At 40.6% G+C, this 12,702-nt stretch overlaps 1 protein-coding gene across 6 annotated transcripts in view; it reads left to right on the forward strand.

The window, feature by feature from the left end:
* Window positions 1–12,702, forward strand: part of ZC3H14 (zinc finger CCCH-type containing 14) — a 49,773-nt gene that overhangs the window by 18,248 nt on the left and 18,823 nt on the right. Inside the window, exon 9 of one of the 6 annotated variants that reach the window (XR_002346027.1) lies at window positions 10,602–10,864. The exons of 4 other annotated variants lie outside the window; for them this stretch is intronic. Coding sequence is in view for 1 of the 2 variants with exons in the window: in XM_005666371.3 (XP_005666428.1) it covers window positions 10,471–10,864 (394 nt within the window). In the remaining variant the exon portion in view is untranslated. Of the gene's footprint in view, window positions 1–9,962; window positions 10,865–12,702 lie in introns of those variants that run through there. One more of the 6 variants, XM_005666371.3, reaches the window with a different exon arrangement.

Below are 12,702 nucleotides of genomic sequence, written 5' to 3' on the forward strand. Positions count from 1 at the left end.
TGAAGTGTTTTTTAAGAGAGTTTCTGTAAAACTGGTCTGTTGGGGGTAAATTTTCCAAGAGTCTGTTTACATACAAGTGTGTTCATTTCTCCTTGTGCAGTAGTTTTGCTGCATACCCAACTAGGTTATGAGCAGCTATTTGCTCTCAATACCTTGTTTATATTATTCCATTTATTCCATTGTCTTCTGGCTTCCATTCCTGTTGAATGGACTTCTGTTAATCCAGTTGTCTATTGTTCCTTTGTAGGAGGTCTGTCCTTTTTCTGGCTGCTTTCAAGATCTTCTGTTTGTCTTTGATGTTCTCCAGTTTTACTATGACGTGTCTAGGCATGGACTTCCTTTTATTTATCCTATTTGGTATGAGTTGAATAAAATGTATATTCAAGTAAAACATTTTATGTTATGTAATATATATTCACCCATAGAAGATTTGGAAAAACAGAACAAATTGTTGCAATACTTTCTGATATGATAGAAAGAATAATCAAATAGTATAGAACAATTTAAAATAACAAACAAAAGGAGTTTCCCATCGTGGCTTGTTGGTTAACGAATCTGACTAGGAACCATGGGGTTGTGGGTTCAATCCCTGGCCTCACTCAGTGGGTTGAGGATCTGGAATTGCCGTGAGCTGTGGTGTAGGTTTCAGACATGGCTTGGATCCTGAGTTCCTGTGGCTCTGGCATGAGTCAGCGGCTACAGCTCTGATTAGAACCCTAGCCTGGGAGCCTCCATGTGCCGTGGGTGCAGCCCTAGAAAAGACTAAAATAAAATAACAAGGAACATTTATTTACCTCATTATTCTTCACACTGATTCTCCCGGAGGCCACCACTTTTTTATTTATTTTTTATTTATTTATTTATTTATTTTTGGTCTTTTCGTCTTTTTCAGGGCCGCTCCTGCAGCATATGGAGGTTCCAAGGCTGGGGCCCAGTCAGAGCTGTGGCTGACAGCCTGCACCAGAGCCACGGGAGTGCAGGATCTGAGCTGCGTCTGCAACCTACACCACAGCTCACAGCAACGTCAGATCCTTAACCCACTGAGTGAGGCCAGGGATCAAACCTGCATTCTCATGGATGCTGGTCAGGTTCATTAACCGCTGAGCCACAATGGGAACTCCTGGAGGCCACCAATTTAAAATTTTTCTGTTTATGACTTTATTTCCTCCATGTCTGTAATAATATATACCATCTGTTTCTTAATTCACCAACTGTGGTGGTATGCTTTGAATTCTTACTCTGATATATCAGAATATCCCCTTGTGCCTCAGTGGTAAACGAATCTGACTAGTAACCATGAGGACGCAGATTCTATCCCTGGCCTTACTCAGTGGGTTAAGGATCCGGCATTGCCATGAGCTGTGGTGTAGGTCGCAGATGCAGCTTGAATCCCGAGTTGCTGTGGCTGTGGCATAGGCCAGTGGCTACAGCTCCGATTTGACACCTAGGCTGGAAGCTTCCATATGCTGTGGGTGCGGCCCTAAAAACAAAAAGGACAAAAAAAAAAAAAAAAAAAAAGAATTTAACTCACTTTTCTTTGCCTACAAGCCCAAATAGTAAAGTTCCTGGTTTAAGTTGATCTATTAATTATTTTATTAGTTTAAGTAGTACATCTATTTCTTGCTTGATTAATTGCATCTCAGTATACTTGACTCCTGAAAAGATAAGGATATTTATGTCCTTATTTTATTTTATTTTATTTTATCTTATTTTATTTTGCTTTTTAGGGCCACACCCACAGCATAGGGAAGATCCCAGGCTAGGGTTTGAATCAGAGCTACAGCTGCCAGTCTACACCATAGCCACAGCAATGCAAGATCCGAGCCGAGTCTGCGATCTGTACCACAGCTCGTGGCAATGCGGGATCCTTAACCCCTGAATGAGGCCAGGGATCAAACACGAAACCTCATGGTTCCTAGTCAGATTTGTTTCTGCTGTGCCATGGCAGGAACTCCGACAGTTTCTTTAACTCTCATGTGTTTTTTTCTCATCCCCCTCACCTTCTAAATTCTGTCATCTCTACTTTTGTTTGCTGAAGGTGGAATTTACATTTTGTTCTGTTCATCTGGTTACAGTTAACATGTTTGTAGGTTGACTCTGTTTTTCTAGTTATAATTATCATGTTTTGTAGGTTGATTGTAAAAGTTGAGAACTAGTAAGCAGCATTTATATCATTAAGATGCTAATATTTCTCAAGGTCATTTACATCATCTGCAGTTCTTTGTTTAGGGTTCTCTAGAGTTGTTTTTTTCTCTTGGTATATAGTGTATTGTTTCTCTCAGGGTTTTTTGTTTGTTTGTTTTTCCTCTTTCTTGCATTGTCTACCTGTATTGTAGTCTAAAGGTCTATCTCTTTATACTATTAAGTCTTTGGGTTTCCCTTTTTTCTTAGGTACTTTCCTGCTAGAGCCTCTGTCCTCTTCTGCTCCTCCCTTGAGTTTACTCTGCATTTCCTGGATCTTTGTCTTCTCAGTATAGTTTTCCATTTTGTCACCACTTCATGAAGAAACTTAAGAAAAAGTTTGGGAGGTAAATTTTCTGAGCCCTTAGAAATCTAAAGTATTTGATTGATACTTCAACTAGGTATAGAATTATGATCCTCAGAACTTCGGTAATGTGACTTCATTATCTTGAGGCTTCTAATGTTTATGCTGAGAAGTTAGTTGCTCATCTGATTCTGATTGTTATAAATACTAGGGAAATATTTAGGATTTTTTCTGTTGCTTTTTAAAAATTTTTAAATTGTATAGTTTATTTTTTTTTGCCAAGCTGGATTTTCTTTCTTTTTTTTTTTTTTTTTTTTTTTTTTGTCTTTTTCTAGGGCCGCACCTGCGGCATATGGAGGTTCCCAGGCTAGGGGTCTAATTGGAGCTGTAGCCGCCGGCCTACGCCACAGCCACGCGAGATCCGAGCCTTGTCTGCAACCCACACCACAGCTCATAGCAACGCTGGATCCTGAACCCACTGAGTGAGGCCAGGGATTGAACCCACAGCCTCATGGTTCCTAGTTGGGTTTGTTAACTACTGAGCCATGACAGGAACTCCAAGTATAGTTTATTTAAATATTTCAGATATATAGCATAATGATTTGGTTTTATGTATATGTGTATATGTACATATATACTTTTGTGGATTCTTTCCCGTTGTATGTTACTACTCTCTGTGTTTTTTTTTTTAATGGCCTTGTACCTGAGGCAAATGGAAGTTCCTGGGCCAGGGATTGAATTTGAGCTGTAGCTGCAGCCCACTCTGCAGCTGTGGTAACCCCAGATTCTTTAACCCACTGCACAGGGCCAGGGATGGAACCTTTGCCTCTGTAGGGACTTGAGGTGCTATGGGTGGATTCTTAACCTACTCCAACCTCAGCAGGATTTCCTACTCTTTATGTTCTTGATGTCTGAAATTTACTGTGATAAGTCTAGATACTAGTTAGTTACTAACGGGCTGGATACCTGTGCATCCTTTTAATTTGAAAATCTATGCTTTCACTGAGAAATTCTTTTACATTATTTCTGTAAAACATTCTCTGTTTCATTGTTCTCTTTTGGAAATTCTGTCAATTGGATGATAAGCTTCCTATTTTGATTTTCTGTCTCCTCATGACATGATCTTGTTCTACTCTGAACTATTTTCTTGAGTGTATCTTTAGTCCTCCATTGTTATTATTGTTTTTTAAGGCAGGCATATTTTAAATTTTCACAAGCTCTCTTCTTGTTCTATTTTTCATAGTGTCTTGTTTTGTGAATACAGAACCATTTCAAATTTGTCTGAAGAACATAAGTAGAGGGTTTTTTTTTTTTTTTTTTTTTTTAAGAGTTCTCTGTTGTCCCTAATGGATAGTTTCCTTCAAGGTCAGTTTTTGTTAGCTTTTTTGCCTTTTCATTTGCAAGCTCTTTTCCACTAGCCTCTGGACACGTGGTTCTGGTTCGTAGTGTAAGGAAAGGCAGAAAAGAGGCTTACCTAGACTTGTGGCATGGGCTCTAAGCAGGTTTTGTTTTAAGCAAATGAGGAGCTGCAGTTGGCCTTGAAATTGCAGGGAAGTTTCTGTGTGTGTGCGCGCGCGCACGGGGCAGGGTTGGGGGGCGCATGGGGGGACGGCAGGGACGGCGGGGCGGAGCACTTAAGCTCACACTAGCTGCCTAGATTCTCCCAGGATAATCTGTTGAGTTTCTTTAAAAAAGAATCTTTTGTTTTTGTTTTTGGCCATGGCTGTGGCATGTAGGAGTTCCACAGAATTCCCTCTTATTCTACCTGGTACCATGTTAAATATACATCTAACTTGACAAGGAAAATAAGAAAATCCCTGGGCCAGGGATCGAACCCAAGCTACAGCAGTGACAGTTCAAGACCCTCAACCTCCTGCCCCACAAGAGAATCCCAGAAAAAAATCTTTTTTAGAAAACTTAAAAATTTTATCTTTTGCATGCATGTCTATGCATATACCATTCACAAAATCTTGTCTTCTGTTTCACATCTTTCCTAGTTTTTGCTCATTACTCCAGCCTCTCAGGATTGGGTTCCCCTTTTATTCATTTTATCCAGATTAAATAACAGGGTTTCAGCACTGTCAGCTGCCATAGTTTGTATTTCCAGCCTGGATCTTGTACCTTTATTCCTAATTCTTATTAAACAACTTAACTCTGCACTTCTTGGCTGTACAGTAAACCCTTGTAAGCTTATCTAAACTGAACTGCTGGTGGCCTTCTCCTCCAGCCTATTCTTCCTGCAGTCCTCCTCATTGTAGTTAACAGTTGCTCAGGCCAGAGACTAGTGCTATTCTTTCTTTTAAACCTACTGCCGATCTTCCTGTCTCCTCTCTCCTTTCCTCTTTCCTTCCATGCTTTTCCCTCTCTTTGCCTTTTTATCCCTCTCCTTTTTCCTCCCTCCTTCCTTCCACATTTAGCAAATCCTGTCATCTTTTCCCTTCAGAATAAATTAAAATTTACCCGCCTCTTATCTCCTCTGACTCTATTATCCTAGTCTAAGCCATCATCCATGACTTCTGCCTTGATTATTGCAGTAGTGTCCTCACTGGTCTGTTTGCTTTTCTTCATTCCACACAGCAGCAGAGTGATCCTTTTACACAGTAAATTAGATCACAGTGCACTCCCCTGCTCAGAACCCTCTGGTGGCTCCCTTTTAGACTCCAGATGAAAAAAGCCGTATTGATTTCATCATCTTCCACCCTCTCCTGCTCCACCAAGGTCTCCTTGTTCTTCATAGGGTATATGTGGTGTCCTTCTCTTTGAGAACAATCAAAGAGCATGTCTGAGCTGCTTTTGCCCTCTCTTGGGAATGTTTCTTCTAGATGCCCACATAGCTTGCTTATCTCTGTGAGACCTTTCCCAGCACCCCAGCTCCACACTCCCTAACCTTTTCTAAAGCTTTATTTCTCTCCAAAGCACTTACTGCCATCTAATATACATTATATATTTTTATAGCTTAGATATTTTTATCCAGACTCAGGGCTTTAAATGTCATCAACATAAAATGTATTTTGTTTTTGAGTTCATCTCCTTCCCCTTACCACCATGATAAAAACTCTTTGACCAGGGATGTTATGTGTGTGTGTGTTGGGGGGGTTCAGGGCTGTCATTGAGTCCCTAGAACAGTGCCTGTCGTGTAGTAGAAGCTTAGTAAATGTCTGTCGCTTTAATGAATGTGTCACTCCTGCCTTTCATCTCACTTGGAGTTTTCCTAGGGTCTGCTTTGTGGCTTTTGTGCTTGGCGTCAGCCAGTATGCGTTCATGTATCTTCTGTTTTCCAGAGATAGTTGAAATCTCAACTGCTATGATTCCCTCTCTAAATCAGGGATCTCCATATTTTTGACCATGCAGTTTTTTTTTTTTTTTTTTTTTTTTTTTTTGTCTTTCTGCCTTTTCTAGGGCCACTTCATGCAGCATAAGGAGGTTCCCAGGCCAGGGGTCGAATCAGAGCTGTAGCCACCAGCCTACAGCAACGTGGGATCCAAGCCGTGTCTGTGACGTACACTACAGCTCACAGCAACGCCGGATCCTTAACCCACTGAGCAAGGCCAGGGATCTAACCCACAAAGTCATGGTTCCTAGTCAGATTTGCTAACCACTGTGCCACAACGGGAACTCCCGCATACAATTTTTTGTATACTAAAATGATCTTTCAGTGTGTAACCTCAGTGTTTGTGTTTTATTTAGACACACACAAACATAAACAAATGCTATTATTGATAGGTATTTTAGAGTTTGTAAAAATAGAATTCTAAGGAGCATGGAGATAAAAATATTTTTAATGTAATAGCATTTCTTCCTCCACCTCCACCACAGTGGAGAAAGTAGATTATCATCTTAGAAACCCAGTGTGGATTCTACTGCTGTATGTTGTTAAGGATTTGTGCCCTTTTTAAGTTTTTTATTTCATTTTCATGGACTCTCCAGAAGGAGAGGCTATAAATACATGTACTTAAATACATCGTGTTGGACTGGAAAGCACTGTGAAAGACTTAGTAAAAAGTAGTTTTCATATTCAGAGAAACAAGGGAATTCCCCCCCCCACTTCATTCTGCCCACTGCCTTCCTCAGAGGTAAGCACTGTACTTAACATACATACTGATGTATGTCTGTAGTCTTGGTGTTTTAAAAAAAAATGTATGTATGTGTTAATCTTTTCTGTATAAAGTAGAATTTATATGCACACACACATATGTATATAAAAAAGGCATTGAATCCCATTAATTTCTCTATGACGTTTTGTTCCCTTTCATGTATCATAGAAATATAATAACATAGTGATTTTGAATATAGGTTCAGGGAACCTGACCACTTGGGTGTTAACCAGGCGCTGTCACTTAGTAGCTTACCATAATCTTTCCGTGCTGATTTCCCAAGAATATGTATGCTCCCTCTGCTGATGGATGTTTACACTGGAATCTGTGCAAAGATCTGCTGCTTGTTTTGCACTCTAAGGTTAGGCTGGGCAGAATGGGAATACCCAGAAGCCTCAAATGGGCTCTTTTTAGGCACCTTGTTTTTTGTGATTTCTCCTGTTAGACCACTTTCCTGTTTTTCTTATTGAAGTGTTGTTTGCTGCCCTCTAGTGAACCAGTTGGTTGGCAGATGTTGCATAGCTGAGGATGTCCCGCTCTTTCAGATGTTTGCTATACAGGTCCTCTGTCAGCTAGTGCTCTTAAAAAATCCCATGTGAATCCAAAGCCTTATAAATGTTGTGATTAGTATCTGTATAAAGATTTTGAAGAATTAGATTAATTTACAGATAGATATAGTGGAGAATTGAATAAAGATTCTTAAAAATTTCAGCACTTTTTCTTTATTCTGTTACTGTGAATGACATCTATTTAACTGAGAAGCCAAATGATACAATTCTATATTAGAATTCTTTTGGGAGTTCCCATCGTGGCGCAGTGGTTAATGAATCCGACCAGGAACCATGAGGTTGCCAGTTTGATCCCTGGCCTTGCTCAGTGGGTTAAAGATCTGGTGTTGCCATGAGCTGTGGTGTAGGTTGCAGATGAGGCTCGGATCCTGTGTTGCTGTGGCTCTGGTGTAGGCCAGTAGCTGTAGTTCCGATTAGACCCCTAGCCTGGGAACCTCCATATGCTGCGGGAGTGGCCCTAGAAAAGGCAAAAAGACCAAAAAAAAAGAATTCTTTTGGAGAGGCTGTGGGGAGTCAAGTTTGCCATCTTGTATCCTTATATTTTATTTTTTGTTCTTTTGTTTTTTAGGGTGGTACCCGAGGCATATGGAAGGTCCCAGGCTAGGGGTCAAATCTGAGCTGAAGCTGCTGGCCTACACCACAGCCACAGCAACACATGATCCGAGCCGCATCTGTGAACTATACCACAGCTCATGGCAATGCCGGATCCTTAACCCACTGAGTGGGGCCAGGGATTGAACCCATATCCTCGTGGATTCTACTTGGGTTTTTTAACCACTGAGCTATGAAGGGAACTCCCATATTTTAATTTTTTAATTATTTTGTATCACAACTTACTTGTTCCTTGGCAAGTAAACCAAAGTGAAAACAGTCTTACTCAAACTAAAGCCAGGGAGAGACATTTTGTGATCTTGGATTGGAAGGTTTCAATATTGTTAAGATAGTGATACTCTTGGGCCCAGATAGATTTTTTTTTTTTTTTTCAAATGGCTGCACCCATGGCATATGGAAGTTCCCAGGCCAGAGATTGAATCAGCATAGTATCTGCGACCTGTGCCACAGCTGTGGCAATGCCAGATCCTTCAACCCATTTTTGCCAGGCTGAGAATCAAACCTGTGCCTTTGTAGCAACCCGAGCCACTGTATTCGGATTCTTAACCCCACTGTGCCACAGTGGGAACTTCCCCAAGTAGATCTTTGAATTCACCTCAGTCTCCGTTAAAAAATCTCTGCTGGCTTTTTTACAGAAGTTGGCAAGCTGATTCTAAAATTCGCATAGAGGTGAAAGAACTTAGAAGCGCCAAAACTATTGAAAAATAATGAAGTTGGAGACCTTACTATATTTCACAATTTCAAAACTTATTGCAGAGCTGCAGTAATCAAGCCTAGTGCTAGTATAAGTGTATACATATGGACCAATGGAATCAAGTTGAGAATCCTTAAACCAGTACACACCTGATTAGTTGATTTTCAACAAGGATACAGAGACAGTTAATTGGGAAAAGAATAGTCTTTTTGACAAATGGTGCTGGACAACTGGATACCCACATGAAAAGAATGAAGTTGGACCCTTACCTTATACCATATGTAAAAATTAACTCAAATTTGGAAGTTCCTGTATGGTGCAGTGGTTAAGCATTCGGCATTGCCATAGCTGTAACACAAGTTGTAGCTGTATCATGAGTGTGATCCCTGGCTTAGGAACTTCTACTTGCCATGCGTGTGGCCAAAAAATAAGAACTCAAAATGAATCAAAGACCTAAATGTAAGAACTAAAATTATAAAACTCTTAGGAGAAAAAAATAGTTAAAACTCTAAATGTGCCTGGATTTCTTATATAGGGCACCAAAAACACAAGCAAGCAAAGAAAAAATTGAGTTTAAGAACTTGTGTTCCAAGGGATACTTTCAGGAAAATGAAAAGACAGCCCACAGAATGGGAGAAAATTACATACTTAATAAGGATCTAGTGTCAAACCAAGGTCAAGTTCTCATTTTTTCTACTTAAAATTTCAACTTATATCAGTACAGTTGAATTCAATTATCACTGCCTTTTTTTTTGGCTTTTTAGGGCTGCCACCATGGCATATGGAAGTTCCCAGGCTAGGAGCTGAATTGGAGCCACATCTGCTGGCCTATACCACAGCTATAGCAATGTGGAATCTGAGCCATGTCTGTGACCTATACCACAGCTCACAGCGACACCGTATCCCTAACCCACTGATCAAGGCCAGGGATCAAAACTGCATTCTCATGGATACTAGTCAGATTTGTTTCCGCTGAGCCACAAGAGGAACTGCCGTCACTGAATCTGTTTTTAAAGAGATTTGTCTGTGATCATGGTAACTCCCTCCCTTCATTGCAGTGAGCTTTGGCGTAGGTCGCAGATGTGGCTCGGATCCTATGTTGCTGTGGCTGTGGTATATAGGCCAGCAGCTGCAGCTCCAATTTGACCCCTAGCCTGGGAACCTCCATATGCTGTGGGTGTGGCCCTAAAAAACAAATAAATAGAATAATCCGAAGCTTGAAAATTATGGGTAATTGGTGAAGGGGCAAAAGTACATTAGTTCACATAATATTCAGATATAAATGTGCTTTGTATATTTTTACATACAAAGTGCTTTAGGAGTTCCCGTCATGGTGCAGTGGTTAACAAATCAGACTACGATTTGTGTCTGAACCACGAGATTGTGGGTTTGGTCCCTGCCTTGCTCAAGAGGGTTAAGGATCCGGCGTTGCCGTGAGCTGTGGTGTAGGTTGCAGACGCGTCTCGGATCCCACATTGCTGTGGCTCTGGTGACCCCTAGCCTGGGAACCTCTATATGCCACGGAAATGGCCAAAAAATGGCAGAAAGACCAAAAACAACAACAACAACAAAAAAAGTGCTTTATGTGGTTATATTGCTTAACGTTTCAGATCTTTAGTGCTTCTCATATGAGGTAAATGATAGAAAATTCTTTGTGTCACGTGTCTGTTTCCAGCCAATCAGAAGCCAGAATTACTTTGTGTGTAATAATAGGGTTTACTGTTTAGGGAGGAACTGTATGTAAGTAGGCCTGACAGGATACAGTGGGCTGCGAAGTTAGAGTTTCTTAGTTGTAGCAAAGAGAACATCAATCCGGTTTGTTTAGCATTTTCAGATTTGCTTTTGGGTTCTGACTCTAGAAATGTACAATCTTATCTTTTTAATTATAGGTTTAAAAATGTTATTCACTCTTAGTACTTCTTAAAGTCGCCTTAATGACTACTTTTACTGTTGATGAAACGGTTTAATGGGCTGTGAAAGAAGAATTATCAAATACTAAGGAAGAGAGAGAATTTTATGGAGATGTCTTCAAGGTTTCCATCTCCATCTTTACCAGGTCCCTTTTCACCTGGGCCAGTTGACTTAGGTTCTGTAACAAGTTCCTCTTGTTCACTTAATGAGCTAGACAATATTTCCCATCTTTTAAGGAAAATATCAACTGATATCAATGAAATTAAAGGCATGAAAGCAGCAGTTTTGACAGTGGAAGCAAATCTTTTTGATTTAAATGTTAGAGTGTCACAGAATGAAGCAAAAATTTCATCTTTGGAGGTTAAAATGAATGAATATTCAGCGTCAGCATCTGAATGCAACAGACAATTTGAAGATCTTCAAGAGGAAGTAGATTTTGAATCACAGTCAAGGACTACTGATGTTAAAATAATTGGCTTCCTTAGAAACATTGAGAAAGGTAAACTTTTAGTATGTGATATCGTCATGTAACTTGACTGTAGTTTTCATGTTGGAGGCAGCAAGTCACAAAGAACTTAAATTTTTCCTGGACCTTCACTGACAGTATTGGGCTCTTCTACATGATTTAACTGAAAAGCCTCGAACTTAAGAAATTCTATCCTGGGAGTTGCTGTCGTGGCGCAGTGGTTGACGAGTCCGACTAGGAACCTTGAGGTTGCGGTTTCGACCCCTGCCCCTGCTCAGTGGGTTAACGATCTGGCGTTGCTGTGAGCTGTGGTGTAGGTTGCAGATGCGGGTCGGATCTTGCGTTGCTGTGGCTCTGGCGTAGGCTGGTGGCTGCAGCTCTGATTCGACCCCTAGCCTGGGAACCTCTATATGCCGCGGGAGCGGCCCAAGAAATGGCAAAAAGACAAAAAAATAAAAAAAGAAATTCTATCCGTTTTAGTGGCTTTCACTAAAATGATATTTTAAAAAGATAAGATGAGTATAGAGAGATGAAGTAAAACTTGAAATGTGAGAAAATAGTACTTTTTCATGTATCTGTCTTGTGAAATTACTTTAAAATGTATAATTCTTTCATTGTTCACTGTTTATGTTAAAGAGACCTGTGGTTAGTATTTGAATTAGAAGAGCATACTTATGTACCCTAATTACATAGTGGTTTTCCAAGCTGTCCTGTAGGAATACAACTTGACCAAATGATAGGTGTTTCATGTTAGCTTTTCAGGATTTATTGTTTTTCTTTACCATGAAAATTTTGGAATGAATTTTTTTTTTTTTTTGACACACAACTAAAGAGTAATGTAATATAGCATATGTGCTAAAAGAAAATAGCTGGGAGTTCCATTGTGGCACAGTGGATTAAGGATCCGCATTACTGCTGCAGCAGTTCAGTTCACTGCTGTGATGCAAGTTCAATCCCTGACCCAGCAACTTTTATGTGCTGTAGCACAGCCAAAAAAAAAAAAAAAAAAAAAAAAAGTTATAAAGATTTGATATGTTTTAAAATTAAAAAAAAATTTTTTTTTCGTCTTTTTAGGGCTACGCTCTCAGCATATGGAGGGTTTCCAGGCTTCGGGTTGAACTGCAGATGTAGCCGCTGACCTACTCTCCACTGCCACAGCCACGCCAGATCCGAGCTGCGTCTGTGACCTACACCATAGCTCATGGCAATGCTGGGTTCTTAACCTACTGAGCAAGGCCAGGGATTGAACCTGCGTCTGCGTGGATGCTAGTCAGATTCGTTTCCACTGAGCCACTGTGGGAACTCCTTAAAAAACATTTTTTTTTTTTTTTTGTCTTTTTGCTATTTCTTGGGCCGCTCTCACGGCATATGGAGGTTCCCAGGCTAGGGGTCGAATCGGAGCTGCAGCCACCAGCCTACGCCAGAGCCACAGCAACACGGGATCCGAGCTGAGTCTGCAACCCTCACCACAGCTCACGGCAACGCCGGATCGTTAACCCACTGAGCAAGGGCAGGGACCAAACCCGCAACCTCGTGGTTCCTAGTCGGATTCGTTAACCACTGCGCCACGACGGGAACTCCTTAAAAACATTTTTAATGAAATATGGCAATTGCAAAGTTACATGTTTGCACTGAGTGAGTAGACCATCCTTGTGATACCACCAGTAATAGATTTACTGAGAATCAGCACGCACACATCTGAGTGATGTTTCAGTGTTTGGAACCCTATCATTTGCATCTCCTCATACACTGTACTCTAACCCTTCTGGTTTTTTTTTTTTTTTTTTTTTAATCTTTTTTTTTTTTGCTATTTCTTGGGCCGCTCCCTCGGCATGTGGAGGTTCCCAGGCTAGGGGTTGAATCGGAGCTGT

Source organism: Sus scrofa, chromosome 7, assembly GCF_000003025.6.
Source record: "Sus scrofa isolate TJ Tabasco breed Duroc chromosome 7, Sscrofa11.1, whole genome shotgun sequence".
In the NCBI taxonomy this organism is placed as follows: Eukaryota; Metazoa; Chordata; class Mammalia; order Artiodactyla; family Suidae; genus Sus; species Sus scrofa.